This window comes from Corythoichthys intestinalis, chromosome 13 (assembly GCF_030265065.1).
Source record: "Corythoichthys intestinalis isolate RoL2023-P3 chromosome 13, ASM3026506v1, whole genome shotgun sequence".
NCBI classification, from domain to species: Eukaryota; Metazoa; Chordata; class Actinopteri; order Syngnathiformes; family Syngnathidae; genus Corythoichthys; species Corythoichthys intestinalis.
Window position 1 is genome coordinate 20,833,212 of NC_080407.1, and position 17,168 is coordinate 20,850,379.

At 38.1% G+C, this 17,168-nt stretch overlaps 1 protein-coding gene and 1 long non-coding RNA gene across 2 annotated transcripts in view; both read left to right on the forward strand.

Annotated features, from left to right (window-relative positions):
• Nucleotides 1-17,168, forward strand: part of LOC130927952 (uncharacterized) — a 33,729-nt gene continuing 16,561 nt past the window's right edge. The window contains exons 1-2 of the mRNA XM_057854101.1: nt 1-267; nt 4,060-4,446. Coding sequence (XP_057710084.1) covers nt 261-267; nt 4,060-4,446 — 394 coding nt within the window. The 5' untranslated portion in view covers nt 1-260. The remainder of the gene's footprint in view (nt 268-4,059; nt 4,447-17,168) is intronic.
• LOC130927876 (uncharacterized) lies at nt 13,597-15,881 on the forward strand. The gene is made up of 2 exons (XR_009066533.1): nt 13,597-15,078; nt 15,183-15,881. It is a non-coding gene; the product is annotated as an uncharacterized LOC130927876 (long non-coding RNA).

Sequence of the window (17,168 nt, forward strand, 5' to 3'; positions counted from 1 at the left end):
TCCGTCCGATTGCTTTGGAAAAGTGGTGCTTTGAAAACAATCCACTTACGACGCCCCAAGACGTAATGTAGTCGACTGAAAGGTGTCAGATATTTTGGGACAAGAATCCGTTCAATCTCGCTTCTGCTTCGAGTCGTTTGGGTGCACGTTGAAACTTCGAGGCCTGCTAAGGTTAGCCTAGCCTAGTTTAGCAGCTAACAAAGAGAAACAACGCACCTGGGATAAACACGTCGCCAAGCAAGCAAACGTCAAGTCCCAAAATGTCAGGTGAGTCAGTTGACTTATGACTCAATTGTCTCGCAAATACTATGCATTACAATTCGAATGTTTAAAGACACAAAATGTCTTTTGTTGTTTTCTATCTTTACTGTTTTTGTTTTTGATCGTCTCTTACGAATTTAAATGTGATGTAAAGCACTTAAATTATTCTCATGTAACAATTCTACATATTTACCAAACGTAAAATGGAGTAACGACCATTCAGTAACGTCGTATAATAGTATACATATAGGGACATATATCTGTAACAATACATTTACAATGACTACGAACACCAATCTGCAATTTATCCAATTTAAAATACTGCATAGATAGCATACAACTCAATATTATGCGTACAAAATGGGCTTTTGCCAATCCAATCAATGTCCAAACCAAGGGTGTAGGTTTGGTTTCAACATTGGTAGGGACGGTATAAACACATAACCTGCATGTATACTTTTTGCTGAAAAGTTGGCAGTGTTATGTCCCTGCCGTCCTTATGCAAACCTACACCCTTGGTCCAAACTGTCAGGAGAATACTCCAGATACATATTTGCATGCTATTTGGCAGTGTGAAACTGTACAACAGGTCCGGCTGCGGGTAATGAAGGAACTCTCATCCCTTTCGAACTGCGGGATTACATTGTCTCCAAATTTTGTTCTGCTCGGTAATCTGAATATTTCATGTAATCAGGCCCGACTGCTACTGACGACTTTAACGATCGCTAGAAAAACAAAACAATGTTGCTCAATTGGAAAAATAAACAAAATATTAACGCGAACTAATGGCTAAATTTAGTCATGGAACATATAACTCTGGAGCAAATATCTGCAAAACCGAACAAACAAATTGTACAGCTATGAAAAATAATGGTCAAAATTCACTAGAATGCTGAAGCTAAAATCATGATTTTTTTCTTGCATGTGAAGTATGGGTGTGACAAAATATCCAAATGGTGATATATTGTGATACTTTGTATCCCAAAAGGTTATCGATATGCTCCTGCCAAGAATTGATATATCGTTGGGGCGCTTATAGGTCCGTTTTTGTTCATTTTAAGGCATTTATAAGATCCTGTTGAGTTTGAGTCACTGCCTATTCATTGTGGGGAGAATTTTTGCTCCTGTCCTGAAACTCAAAATAAACCGGAAATGACCCATACATGCCTCAAAATCATCACGAAATGACTCATAAATGCCCCAAAATCAGAAAGGAGTGACTAAAATTGACTAGCAAATAAACATATTCAGAACACTGTGAGTAACTTCAATTTCCCAACAGGATTCAAAACAATTCTTACATTTTCTTTCAGTGATATGTCTATAGACCCCAATCACGTGACGTCACAACTCCGCCCCCAGGACTGGTGCCGCCATATTGTCCGTCAGCTCATCGTGTTTACATATTACCGCTACGTACATTCCTCCTATTACTGCGTGTTTTTCTGCTTGTCTAAGGAATCACCGCCTAGTAAACAAACCCAAAAACCTTCCTGACAATCGTTAACATTGATTAATCAAAATGGTGAAGGTATGTGTGGCGGTTGGTTGCAGTAACAGAGAAGATAAACGGTCATTTTAGTAGTTGCTGTGCGCCCATTGTTAAAAGGGCAAATCTCGAAAGCAGCACGGTTTGTTTATCTCGGTCCATGGTGCGTTTGTGTCGACAGCCGTTAGACAGCGGCGAAAACATCAATATGATGCCAACACGATCGCAGACATCATCAGACTGAGACTACGAAGCTCGTCGCCACGGTCGAGCAGCAAGAAGGTGAGTGCAACAACAGGTGTTGTGCCGAAAAATAGCCGCCCTGCGTGAAATGTCCCCCCTGACGGGAGCGCCCACACGGAAACGACTTTCTTGTACCGTGAATATGTATTATTTTACTCTGCTTGAACTAATAAATGTCATACCTGTGTGATTGTCATTGGGATATGGTCGTGAAAACCTGTAGACTAATACATTTCTGTTCAAATATGGTTATGTGGCCCAGTCCACGATTTGTTACCAAAATACAATACTAATATTTTCTGTAATTTACTTATTTAAAACTGATCTTACAGCCGTAAATCCATTACTGTAATGCGTCCATGAAAACATTTGATGTTTTCACGTCAATAAAGCGTTATAAATAAGCACTCCCATCAGGGGGGACATTTCAAGCGGGGTAGCTATTTTTCGGCACACACCGGCCCGTTGTCGATCAAGTTTCTTTTTACAATCGTGACAACGGACGCTCAGCTGACCAAATGTCGGTTTATATTCGCGCCGGTGCCGATTTTGGGTACCCGACTCCTCATCGTGACATAAACCGGAGTATGATTGGAAATTTTGTGGTCTCAGGACGAGCTCTGACGCACGGGATGGGACCGGACGGGAGAAAACATCGGTTTGGGCATCAAATATGGATCTGACGACTGGATCGACCGAAGCTTTTCCAAATAACAGCTTTTATGCAACTCATTCAATGAGTTTACAGTGTCTGAAAGCACCGGGGCTTCCATAATTTGCAAGTGAATCCACCTTTAGAAACTACGATCAATGACAATACGGACACACAATGACGGACAATATGGCGGCACAATGCAGCGATCACGTGATTGTGTGACGTTGGTGATTGGGGTCTACATATATTGTCCTAAGCATTAGGGTGAACACCAGCTGAGTGGATAAATAAATGTCACGTATCACTGGAGTGAAGTACGTGGAAAAAACTTAAATGATGCACGTTAATAGGATGCTATGACTAAGTATTAGGGCCAAATAATCAAAGACAATGACATTAAAGTCGTACTATTGCTATGAGAAAAAAGTTGCATTATTACATAGGGGTAGTTGCTGTGAGCATCTACACGCGTTCCAGTACGTACATGTACCTTAACTTGGAGCTACGACGAAGCATTAGTATAAATCCTCCTATTGATTATTATTTCTTCAGCTACATTAGCCTGACGTAATAATACGACTTTTATTCTCGTACTATTAATGCGACGTTTATTCTAGTAGTAACAGTTCAATGTTTTTTCTCGTACTATTACTATGAGAAGAAAAGTCGTATTATTACGTAGCTGAATAAGTAGCTACATGCTTTACGTAGTGTGATGCCGCCTCCGTTAAAATCAACAATATTGAAGGCATCTTGTGGTTTTAGAATCGGTTTTACAAATAAGGAAATCCTTAATATTTTGACTCATCTACATCAAATGATTATCAATAGAACGATGTATAATCTAATGCTTCGTCATAGCACCCAGCTAAGGTAAAATGTGTAGCAGTTTACAGCTGCATTACCCCTACGTAATAATGACTTTTTTTCCTCGTACCAATAGTACAACTTTATTCTCGTCATTCTTTTTTACTTAAGGCCATATTGCCCATCCCTAATCTGGATTTACAAGAGACTGCACATGACAGTGACACCCTCCTTTTATCCGTCGAATTAAGTCCATGCTTTGGCCACTGTGGTCTGCTTTTTTGGCTTTGTGCCGCTTTCCTCGCTTGCATCCCGAGCATCTGACATTCTCAACTTTCCACACGTGTATTTTTTTAAACTCGCCTTTACCCGTCAACGAGATATTGTGCTCGTCGACGCATTTACTTCATCGACTATGTCAACAACTTCAACTAGTCGGGACGGCTCTATTACATTGTGTCGTAGTGGATGACAACAATATACGAATAAATACAAAATCATCACAGAGGTTTACTTCTCAAACAGTAAACTTTGGGGGGGACAGATTATGGCTAATGAAGACATAAAATTTGGCCCATGTGTAATTATGGTCTTTGTCTTGCAGATGTCAGTCAAGCGATTCGTCCTGAACGCCAGGATTCTCCTCGCATGGAGGAAGAGTCGCCGTACATCAAAACGGTGGAGGAAGAATTCGGCCACATTAAAGAGGAGCAGGAGGAGTACTTCATTAGACTGCAGAACCCCCACATTGAGGAGCAGCAGCAACCTGATCCCCTCAAAAAGGAGGAGGAGGACCCTCCATATGTTAAAATGGAGGTGGTGGACATCCCCAAGTGGACTGATGAGCCCTTGAAGGGTGAAGATGGAGGTCCAAGTGAAGCCAGCAGAGGGGCGGAGCTTCTGAGTGGCAGCAGTTCAAAAGGATTCCAAGCAGACAACCTCATCGCTCGACCATCAGAGAGTGACGACTTCACATCACACTCCCTGTTCTGTGAGTATCACATTACTCAGCTTGATGCAGTGCTGGGCTCTATCTGAAGAAGAAGCCAGAACTGTCATTTGGTGGCATTCATTCAATCTGTTTAGTCTTTATGCGATAGTGTCTCCAATCCTTGTTGTTTTACGAATTGTGACCAACTCATTTTGACATCGGCACATCAGCGCGAGTTTAAGGTGCAACACATCTACGTGTAAACTTATGAAACGGAAGCGCGTGTAGAGTGATCGTCTGCAAAACAAACATGTCCACCATGATTGTGTGGAAGACGAACACATGGCAGAAAACACTCAGGTGGCTTGAAATTCCATTCTGAGACCCTCAATTCGACCATATCTAAAATATGTCAACATGCATGTCTGATCCATCATTGGAAACTTTAAAATATCTTCTAATCTTAATAGGTAGACATTGGAAGAGGTAAAGCAGTCGTGGTAGTATGTTCATCTTAATTGATTCTATCTTTGAACTCAGACTCAAGAAGGGTATGAGATTCCATCTTTGCAGATCTGTTTTCAATTTTAAGTTTATGGGATTATAGTTAAGTTTGAATAACTTTGTCATGTCTTTTGGTATCTGAACACCCAGGTACTTAATTGAACCCGCCTCCCAGTTCCAGTCATATATTATCTTAACCTGTGGTGGAGGATCATAGTTAAATGTCAGGGCTTGTGTTTTATGTTAGCTTTATTTCCCGATAGCCTGCCGTATTCCTCTAACATAGTCATTAATTTGGGTAATGTCTGTGTTGATTGTGTTATGGTCAACAATAAGCCATCTGCAAATAATGCCAATTTTTGTTCCCCTGGTCTCATGTTTACACCTTTTATGTCTGGCCTTCGCCCAATCCATTGACTCAGGGGGTTCTATGAATATGGCGAAAAGGAGTGGTGACAGGTGCAACCCTGTCTTGTTCCCCTTTCCAGTTTAAAACGGACACTCAGATCTCCACTGATTTTGATTCTTGCTTGTGGGTTTTTATACAGTGCTGCTAAAATGTCAATCATTGCTGGGTAGAAACCAAATTTTCAGAATACTTCATAAAGAAATATCCATCTCACCGAATCAAACGCCTTTTCAGCATCCAGGCTTAAGATCTGCGTCTCTTCTTTTTGTTCAATTGTCTGTTTTGTGACATGTAAAATCTTCCTAATGTTGTCCTGTGTTTGTCTTTGTTTTATAAAGCCTGTTTGGTCCAATTGTATCAGGTCTGGTAATATTGATTTTAATCTATTGGTAATTATTGAGATAAATAATTTTTAATCAACGTTCAGGAGACTATTTGGTTGATACCGTACCGTAATTACCACAGTCAAGGCTATCTTTTCCCTCTTTTAGTATTACTGAGATTATTGCATCCTTCCAAGAGGTTGTTTTCTTTTCTAAAATCCAATTATATGTTTTCAATAATGGTGAGATCAGTTGGTCGTGCATAATTTTATACCGGTCTGAATTAAAGCCATCTGCTCCTGATGATTTCGCTGTCTTTAATTTAGCCGTGAGCAGGGCACGGCAAAATAACCAATTCCCACCAGGCCAATAATATACCGATTGACTAATCAGAGCAGTTCACGGCAAAAGAAAAATTTTGCTTTGCGAGTTGCCGGTTACGGTAATAATAACCACTGCCTAGTCTATTGAATCCTAGCAGCTAATTGGGGCAAAAATTAAAGTTTACTCACCAGTAATAAAATGTCGGCTGCAAACGTAAATGTGCTTGGATTTAGGTCCCCACAGGCGAAAATAGTCCACGGAACCGTCTTCTTTTACTGTTCCTCGATTAATTTCTCTCAGCCATTTGGTTCTCCTTTTCTTCTCACGTGGAAGAATGAAGAACTTCAAATGAAGGTCCGAACTTGTGTGACAACCCGCAACACAGCAACTTTTAGTCATTCTGACGGAAAAAAGACCGCAAATAAAATGAAAGTTAAACGCGTTTGTATTACAATGCAAGACAGAGCAACTGCTTGTGACTCATCTTTTGCCCCATTGTCAATATGGCGACGCTTTGTTGTGGCTGGTGACGTGATTAAATGCCCTAATGTCCGACTTCCTCTATGGTCAAAGTGAGAAAGTTGGAGTACCAAACTTACAAATGAGGCGATGTCCATGCCGTAATCAGGGTACTCTATTTTAAATTGTCACGTTGTGTGTGTCTGATTATGCTGGATAAATGCATTTATGCTTGGTCAACACCGGCGTGCAACTTCCTGCTTTGTTTGTGGGCGTTCTCTTCCATTCACGCAATTTCACGATAGTATGTGTAGTTCCGCTGACAGCCACCAGTCTGTGCTATTGGACGGTGTTTGCTTGCATTTCCCATTATTTTGATTACGGATTTCATTATAAATGGTAGATGAATTTTCTTTTGTGACAAGCGAACTACATGTACGTAAATCATACATGTAAATATGTTTGATGATTTTATATGATATATTTAACATGATTATCATCATGTAATTATACCAGGGCTGTCAAAATTATCCCGTTAATGGGCGGTAATTAATTTTTTAAATTAATCACGTTAAAATATTTGACGCAATTAACGCACATGCCCCGCTCAGATTAAAATGACAGCAGTGTAATGTCCGCTTGTTACTTGTTTTTTGTTGTTTGGTGCCCTCTGCTGGCGCTTGGGTCCAAATGATTTATGGGTTTGGGGAGTGAGCATGGTGTAATGACATCAACAATGGTGAGCTACTAGTTTATTTTTTGATTGAAAATTTTACAAATTTTTATAAAACGAAAACATCAAGAGGGGTTTTAATTAGAGCTGAAACGAGTACTCGAGCAACTCTAGTAACTCCAGTTTAAAAACTGATCCGAGTAATTTTATTCACCTCGAGTAATCGTTTATTTTGACAGCTCTAAGCATCACGTTTTGCTCGGACTACTTTTAATGCGGGGCAACGCGCTGTCACGTGCGGAGAGGAAGAAGGGGAAAAAAAACTTACTGCAGCCGACAGCTGCCAAAAACGACGCCGACGTTGCTAAATACTAGCCCGCACGATGCTACGTTGGTACAGGTAGCGTCTCATAGAGATCACATGTATGTTGAATTAGATGCTAAATAACAGACTCGGCCGCGTCTGGGCAGCGTTGGTAAAAAGCCGCCATCTTAAAGCAGTACAGCGCTAAACGCTAATAAAAAGCGCTAAACGCTAATAAATAAGATTAACGTTACTGTCGCTACTAGCTCACGTAACGTTAGCCCTGTGGGGGGCTAGGTTTCAATTAATTATGACCACTGTCGATGCGTGGCTAACGTGTCTTACATACAGGCTTTAACATAACATAGCATTGTGGAGTGATGAGGGTGTAAAATAAAAACTTAATCATGCTAACTATCAATTTTAGCTCAGTATAGTCATAGCTGGATAAAACACCAAGTACCACTGGTCCCTAATGTGCTCCAATACAGCCTGTATCATACATTTATTTTGAACACTGCAAAAACACAAAATCCTATCAGGACTTACAGTTTAGACTAACTTAAAACTTAACTAGAACTTCAAAATGGCTTGACACAAAGAGAAATTCAATTGAAACACGTGGGAAAAAATCCTAACTTTTAAGTGATGTGTGTTATCAAGCGTAACAGCATTTTTAGGTAAGATATATCTATATATCTATATATATATATATTTTTTTTTTAATAAGATCTAAAAGTTTTTTGAGTGAAAGCAGTGAATTAGTCTTTTTTTTTTTTTTTTAATTCTAGTTACATCTGAGATGCAATTGTTGGCTGTTTTCAACAATATACATCGAAAATAAAGACATCGATTGACTGAAAATGGTTCAAGATTAGATGAAATGTCTTGTTTTCTCATGTATATTTATAATTGCTCTTCACCTAAAAATATATTTGTTTTATCCGATTACTCGATTAATCGATAGAATTTTCAGTCGATTACTCGATTACTAAAATATTCGATAGCTGCAGCCCTTGTTTTAATATAAAATTTCTATAACTTGTACTAACATTTATCTTTTAAGAACTACCTTTTTCTATCCATGGATCGCTTTAAGAGAATGTTAATAATGTTAATGCTATCTTATTGATTTATTGTTATAATAAACAAATACAGTACTTATATACTGTATGTCGAATGTATATATCCGTCTTGTGTCTTATCTTTTCATTCCAACAATAATTTACAGAAAAATATGGCATATTTTATAGATGGTTTGAATTGCGATTAATTACGATTAATTAATTTTTAAGCTGTAATTAACTCGATTAAAAATTTTAATCGTTTGACAGCCCTAATTTATACTATACATTCATGTTTACATATCATATTTAACATGAGAAATACCCGGTAATAGTTACTGGTGACAATAGTAATATGTAATCCTAATCAATGTGTTGTAGTAGTAAAATCATACTATCTTATAAATATATCTTAGTTTATATCAGTTATAATAGTAAGAATAAGTGAAGTTATCCTTATTTGTTCCATTTTATTTAATTTTGTACCTTGTATACAGATACATTTTGTTTATTGTACTCATGTTTTACTTTAGGTTATTACCTGCTGTGTGCTGCTGTGCCCAATAAAGTAAGAAAAGTGTGCATAGCGACTAATCCATTTTGTGCTGAGTGACGAACCCTATTCAGACGGCCATGAAAAACGGAATAAACTGAACAACTATGGACTATGGATTATGGACTATGCACATTAAATCATGACTAACATCAAATATTACACAATACACCAAAGTATATCAGTAACCGTGTACTTAAGTCTTCCTGATAGTTTTCCCCTGACCTTTTTACTGCAATGATATAATGAAAACCTGAAATTATGGCTTTTAGTTTTGGTGTGCCACCCCAAGATTTTAATTGGCCCCATCTGGCCACCCCTATGAAAAATTTCTGGAGGCGCCACTGTTTCTCATAGGTAGAGATTGCTATTATTTGACCCCTAATGACAGCCTTTAATGCATCCCACATTATAGGAGGTGTTACCTCGCCATTGTCATTTTGTTCGATATACAATATCGTTCAGTTTCATTTTTCAGTTTTTGTTTAATATTGAAGTTATTCAAGATGTTAGAATTTAGCCTCCATTAATTTGTTTTAAATCTGTAACTTGAACGGATCGACATGTAGATATGTCGGTGGTCCGATATTGTGCATGGGCCAGTTATACAATCTTCTACTCTCTGTAGGTCTTCTTTAAATACAAAAACAGGGTCTATTCTGGAATTGACTATATGTGCTGATGAATAGTGTGAGTAATCTCTGCCTGCTGGATTCAGTTCTCTCCATACATCCATTATTCCCATTTCTTTCATATAGAGTGTAAGTTTTTTTGTAATGTGTTTTGTGTCCGATTTACCATTTGAGGAGTCTTAATTTTTGGTTTAATCTTATGTTGAAATCGCCTCCACCTATTATAGTCCCTTGACTTTTTGTTATCATCAATTCAAATGCGTGTTTGTATAATGACCAATCATTGCCAGGGGGAACATACAGTGCTGCTCAAAAGTTTGTGAACCCCCTCAACATTTTGGAATTTTCTATTATTTCAACCTGATTTCCTAATCAATCAATTCAGTAGTTTTTTTTTTTTTTTTTTTAACAGTTGTGTTGTCGAGACTAAATTAAAAAGAGTTTTCATCAACTGATGTAGGTGCAAAATTGAACTGTTTGGTCACAACCAAAACCGCCATGTCTGGCGAAAAGTCAACACTGCATACCACCAAAAGAACCTTCTCCCAACAGTGAAGCATGGAGGTGGGAATGTCAAGATCTGGGCTTGCTTTTCATCCTCAGGACCTGGACAACTCCACATAGTCCAGGGAATCATGAATTCTGAGGAATATTGTCAAATCCTAGAACATAACCTGACGCCATCTGTTTTGAAGTTAAAGCTTGGCAGAAGGTGGATCATGCAACATGATAATGATCCAAAGCATTCCAGCAATACAACCAAGGAATGGCTGAAAAAGAAGAAGATTCGTGTTCTGGACTGGCCCAGTCAAAGTCCTGACCTAAATCCCATTGAAATGCTGTGGCGGGACCTGAAGCGAGCAGTTCATGCCAGACGCCCATCAAACCTCTCTCAACTGACTGCGTTCTGCAAGGAAGAATGGGCAAAAATCCCCCAAAGTAGATGTGAGAGGCTGATTAGTCACTACAGAAACCGTTTGGTTGAGGTAATCTCTGCAAAAGGAGGCGCAATATCCTATTAACTGAAGGGGTTCACATACTTTTGCACACATGATATCAGAGTTTTTCTTAAATCAACCACTTTTGTTAAATAAAGAATGACAATAGAACTATTTCTTTTGTTTCAGTCCATTATTTGGAATGTCAGTATTGTGGATTTGGGTATAACTTAACATTTAATAAGGTTATTTTAGTTTTTTTTACAAAAAATCTGACCATCGCTGTGGGGTTCACAAACTTTCGAGCAGCACTGTATACATTAAAAAGACTTGTTACTTTGCCCTCTATTTTTCCTGTTACCATAATTTATCTTCCTTCTTATCTTTTATTTCTGACACATGTTCATAGGTTATTGCTCCAGAAATAAGAATTGCTACTCCCCTTCGCCTTCCCGACTCATGAGAAGAAAAGTAGACATATTTATAGCCTGACTTTTCCAATTTGGTATGTTCTAGGTCATCAAGATGTCTTGTAGAAAAGCTAGTTGTATTTTGTCTTTTCTAAGTTTTGTCAAAATGGTCCCTTTTAATAGGGTTGAGTACTCCATTTATATTAAATGACACAATTTTAATTAGATTAGCTTGCATCTATAGTTGTTCCTCTAAGCCACTTTAACATCCTGGTGTGCTCCCATTTCCCCTTATAAACAGGGTCGAAAACAACAACAACAATAAACCAATTCAAATTATACAACAACTTAATCAAAATCAAGTTTTGTGACTTCCTATGTAGGGGTCTTTGAATTTGACCCTGAAGAGCCTCTACCATAGGCTCGAAAGGAACTGTCTCGCCTCCTTGACACGAGGGAGAAGCCCTTTCTTGCAACCGCAATGTGTTCCTTAAGCAGTTGTCCCATGGTGAACCTTAATTATTTCCTTGTTGAGTACAGCTGCTTATCTACAGTGGGGCAAATAAGTATTTAGTCAACCACTAATTGTGCAAGTTCTCCCACTTGAAAATATTAGAGAGGCCTGTAATTGTCAACATGGGTAAACCTCAACCATCAGAGACAATGTGGGAGAAAAAAAACAGAAAATCACATTGTTTGATTTTTTAAAAGAATTTATTTGCAAATCATGGTGGAAAATAAGTATTTGGTCTATACCAAAATTTCATCTCAATACTTTGTTATGTACCCTTTGTTGGCAATAACGGAGGCCAAACGTTTTCTGTAAATCTTCACAGCTTTTCACACACTGTTGCTGGTATTTTGGGCCCATTCGGGGGGACCTAGTGAATGACCTACAGAGAGCTGGGACCACAGTAACAAAGGCTACTATCAGTAACACAATGCGCCGCCAGGGACTCAAATCCTGCACTGCCAGACGTGTCCCCCTGCTGAAGAAAGTACACGTCCAGGCCCGTCTGCGGTTCGCTACAGAGAATTTGGATGATCCAGAAGAGGACTGGGAGAATGTGTTATGGTCAGATGAAACCAAAATAAAAGTTTTTGGGAGGAACATAGGTTCTCTTGTTTGGAGGAAAAAGAATACTTAATTGCACCATACCCACTGTGAAGCATGGGGGTGGAAACATCATGCTTTGGGGCTGTTTTTCTGCAAAGGGACCAGGACGACTGATCTGTGTAAAGTAAAGAATGAATGGGGCCATGTATCGAGAGATTTTGAGTGAATATCTCCTTCCATCAGCAAGGGCATTGAAGATGAGACTTGACTGGGTCTTTCAGCATGACAATGATCCCAAACACACAGCCAGGGCAACAAAGGAGTGGCTTCGTAAGAAGCATTTCAAGGTCCTGGAGTGGCCTAGCCAGTCTCCAGATCTCAACCCCATAGAAAATCTGCGGAGGGAGTTGAAAGTCCGTGTTGCCCAACGACAGCCCCAAAACATCACTGCTCTAGAGGAGATCTGCATGGAGGAATGGGCCAAAATACCAGCAACAGTGTGTGAAAAGCCTATGAAGAGTTACAGAAAACGTTTGGCCTCCATTATTGCCAACAAAGGGTACATAACAAAGTATTGAGATGAACATTTGGTATTGACCAAATACTTATTTTCTGCCATGATTTGCAAATAAATGATTTAAAAATCAAACTGTGATTTTCTGGGGTTTTTTCCACATTCTGTCTCTCACGGTTGAGGTTTAACCATGTTGACAATTACAGGCGTCTCTTATATTTTCAATTGTGAGAACTTGCACAATTAGTGGTTGACTAAATACTAATTTATCCCACTGTATATACGGTACATACAGACATACACACACACACACGCACCCCCACGCGCACACACACACACACATATATATATATATACTGTGTATATACATATATATATATATATATATATATATATATATATATATATATATATATATATATATATATTAGGGCTGTCAAACGATTAATTTAATCGAGTTAATTACAGCTTAAAAATTAATTAATCGTAATTAATCGCAATTCAAACCATCTATAAAATATGCCATATTTTTATGTAAATTATTGTTGGAATGGAAAGATAAGACAAGATGGATATATACATTCAACATACGGTACATAAGGACTGTATTTGTTTATTATAACAATTAGGGCTGTCCCAAACGACTAATTTTCTCCCGATTAGTCAGCCGACTATTTTTACAATTAGTCGACTAATCTAATTATTATTATTATTATTATTATTATTTTTTTTTACTAATTTAGAAATGAAATTTTTGTTGACGCTTATCAATTCACAAAAAACATATTGGAACACTCAAATTATTTATTAAAGTACAAATAAACACGTAAATAACAATAATAAATCACAAATAAACAATGAGTTCAAATGCTGATAGAATTAACTAGTGTAGCGTCCCGATTGAAAAGATGGTCTCTTAAACTGATGGTTTACAACTTTTATTCCGTCCTTGATGTAAACACACCGTAAGCGCTACAGTGCACACAAATAAAGCAACACAATTAGAAATTAACAAAAACTTTTCACCTTTTTCCTTTTAACCCTTGTGCAGTATTGCGCCAAATCCTGGCGTTTTGCTTTGTTACTCATCATATTATCATATATAAAGCATATCAAAAAATAAGCTAGAGGGCTGAAAATTGTCAAAAAATGTCAAAACATGTTTACCTTCAAAATGGCACCATCCACAATTTCAAAATTGGTATTGTCATTATTATATGTGGGAGGCCTACTTTTTTGTGACGCAGAGAGTATTACGCCAACTTTCGTCCCCATTGACTCCCATTATAAATCCCAATTTCTCACGTTTTTTGATGCACTGCCACCTGGTGTGTGAAAGTGCATTTCCCACGATTACACAATTTATGGCTTCAGCGGGGTGTCAACTGACACGAGATTGTAACGGATCCTGGATGAATATCTTAAAAACAAAAAATCCAGCAGGGGACACTAGACTATTATTTATCATTTTTCTTGATTGATCCCTCATTGTCAAACGCATTTACTTACTACCAAAAAAACAAGTTTTCATGTTGAGCTTTGATCGAACGGGCCAGTGTGTGGACTCACGAACACTTGTGTGTGAGTGGGTGTGTGCACGCGCGTGTGAGGGTGGGGGTGTGCACGCGCGTATGTGGGTATGTGTGTGTGTGTGTGCGCGCGCACTTTGCCTGTTCAATGGGACAGTATGAGTTGACTTTTGTGACGTTTGACTTTATGACGCGACTGTGGGAGAAATCGTGTGCGTTTGTACATGCACGCGCACTCTCACGTCACCGAGCGTGTGCGTATGTGTGTGCTTGTACTTTTGCGTGCAGAGGTCTGCAGAAGGCGGCTTTGAATGCACTTCAAAGCACCTTGTCTGCAGGGCGCAAAAAGGTGTTTGATGTGACACATTTTGAGAATTCAAAATGCAGTTGTTTATTGAATCTCAACTCTTATTGGTAGAATGTTTTACTTTTTCCTCCTCCCATTGGCTCAGTGAATGGTCACGTTTGTAAACAACTTTATATGGGGTCCAACGGCTCAAAGGCCATTTTACTCCCTGTGACTGCTGGTGAGCAGAGATGGCGAGAATATTTTTTCTTGAGGAGGCAAGAAAAATGGTGTTGGAGGAGGAATGTCCCACAGACTCAATGGATGAAAAGGATGATGTGTCACAAGACTATGATGAAGATTTTGAGCCACTTGTAGGAGAGGAGGAAGAGGATGATGATTAGGATTTTGAGGAGGTTACAGCAGAAGCAGCAGAGGAGCAACAACAACAGAATCAGGTCAGCACTCCATGGCTTGCCAAAAACCAAGAAATTGTGTGGTCCTCTACAAATGAAGTTTCGAGGCACTTCAACCTGCCCCCTATTCTATTGCCTGGCCCAACGCTTTTTGCAATTGCCAGGATCAGTAGCCCCGAGACTACTGTCAATCTGTTTTGCCCGGACGACATTATCCAGCAGATTGTCTAAGAAAAAAAGCCCAAGATTATTTTGGACTACGATCTGTGTAAAGCGGCAGTCGATCACTTGGACCAGGTAAGCATATGTTATGTCTTTTTCAAAACTTTGCATCAAAGCTCTCTGGTCATCTGACATCATCTGATGTGTTTTTTTGTGTGTGTGTGTTGTGTTATTTGCAGGCATCTGCCACATATTCTTGCTGCTGGAGGACATTACGATGGCCAATGTCCATATCATATCATATGCTGGATCTGTCTCTCTTCAATGCATTCACCCTCTTTACTCAGGTGGACCCCGCAGTGGTGGCCACGCCACAAAGCCAGAAATGTGGGCAATGTGGCCTTTGCATTAACCGACTACGGGCATCAAACATTAGCTGCAAATGTGGCATTTTCTTTAGCCAAAAACATGGCCAAAAAGTGTGCAAATTGTTTTTTTTTTTAAAAAAAAGCTCACTGGTTGTTTGTTGTTCTAGTTGAGTTGTTTGTTGTTCTAGTGCAGTAGTTTGTTGTTGTGCGTTTGAGTTATATAGATTCTGTTAATTCAAAATTCTTCTAGTTGTTGTGACTTGTTGACTGTTATTCTGATGCCAGTGAATATTTTTAGTGGTTGAAGGTAAAAAAAAAACAATATTCAGAAATGACTTAGTTGTCACACTTCCAAGAGTGACTTTTGGCTCCAATACTGCAAGAGGGGTAAAAATTTTCCATTTCATTTTCAGATGTCACAAGTAAAAAAATATTCAGAAATGACTTAGTTACACACCCTCAAGAGGGCGCAAGGCTTCATCCCCAATACTGCGAGAGGGGTAAAAATTTTGAAATTGCCATTGTCTAAAAATGTTGAGTTCCTCAAATAAATTTTGATGTTATAATTTATTAACATATTCAAAGCTCTAATGACCTGATATCAAATATTCCTACTTGGATTTGTTTTTATATATTACATACAACATTGTTAGTTTTGTTCATAGCACACTATTGCTTTTATTGTCCATAGAGGGCATTCAGAATAAATAAATATATTAAAACTATATATGTATGGATAGGTCTGATGCTAGTGAACATTTTGAGATGTCGCAAGTAAAAAAATATTTAGAAATGACTTGGTTATCACACCCTCAAGAGGGCGCCAGACTTCATCCCCAATACTGCGAGAGGGGTAAAAATGTTAAAATTGCCATTATAAAAAAATGTTGAGTTCCAAAAAAAATTTGATGTTATAACTTATGAACATATTCAAGCCTCTAATTATCTGATATCAAATATTCCTACTTGGATGTGTTTTTATATATTACATACAACATCGTTAGTTTTGTTCATAGCACACAATTGCTTTTATTGTCCACACAGGGCATTCAGAATAAATAAATAAATAAAAACTATACACGTATGGATAGGTCTGATGCTAGTGAACATTTTGAGATGTTGCAAGTAAAAAAATATTTAGAAATGACTTAGTTATCACACCCTCAAGAGGGCGCCAGACTTCATCCCCAATACTGCGAGAGGGGTAAAAATTTTGAAATTGCCATAGTAAAAAAATTTTGAGTTCCCCCAAAAAAATGATGTTATAATTTATGAACATATTCAAGCCTCTAATGACCTGATATCAAATATTCCTACTTGGATTTGTTTTTATATATTACATACAACATTGTTAGTTTTGTTCATAGCACACTATTGCTTTTATTGTCCATAGAGGGCATCCAAAATAAATAAATAAATAAAAACTATATACGTATGGATAGGTCTGATGCTAGTGAACATTTTGAGATGTCGCAAGTAAAAAAATATTCAGAAATGACTTAGTTATCACACCCTCAAGAGGGCGCCAGACTTCATCCCCAATACTGCGAGAGGGGTAAAAATGTTAAAATTGCCATTATAAAAAAATGTTGAGTTCCAAAAAAAAATTGATGTTATAACTTATGAACATATTCAAGCCTCTAATTATCTGATATCAAATATTCCTACTTGGATGTGTTTTTATATATTACATACAACATTGTTAGTTTTGTTCATAGCACACTATTGCTTTTATTGTCCATAGAGGGCATCCAAAATAAATAAATAAATAAAAACTATATACGTATGGATAGGTCTGATGCTAATGAACATTTTGAGATGTCGCAAGTAAAAAAATATTTAGAAATGACTTAGTTA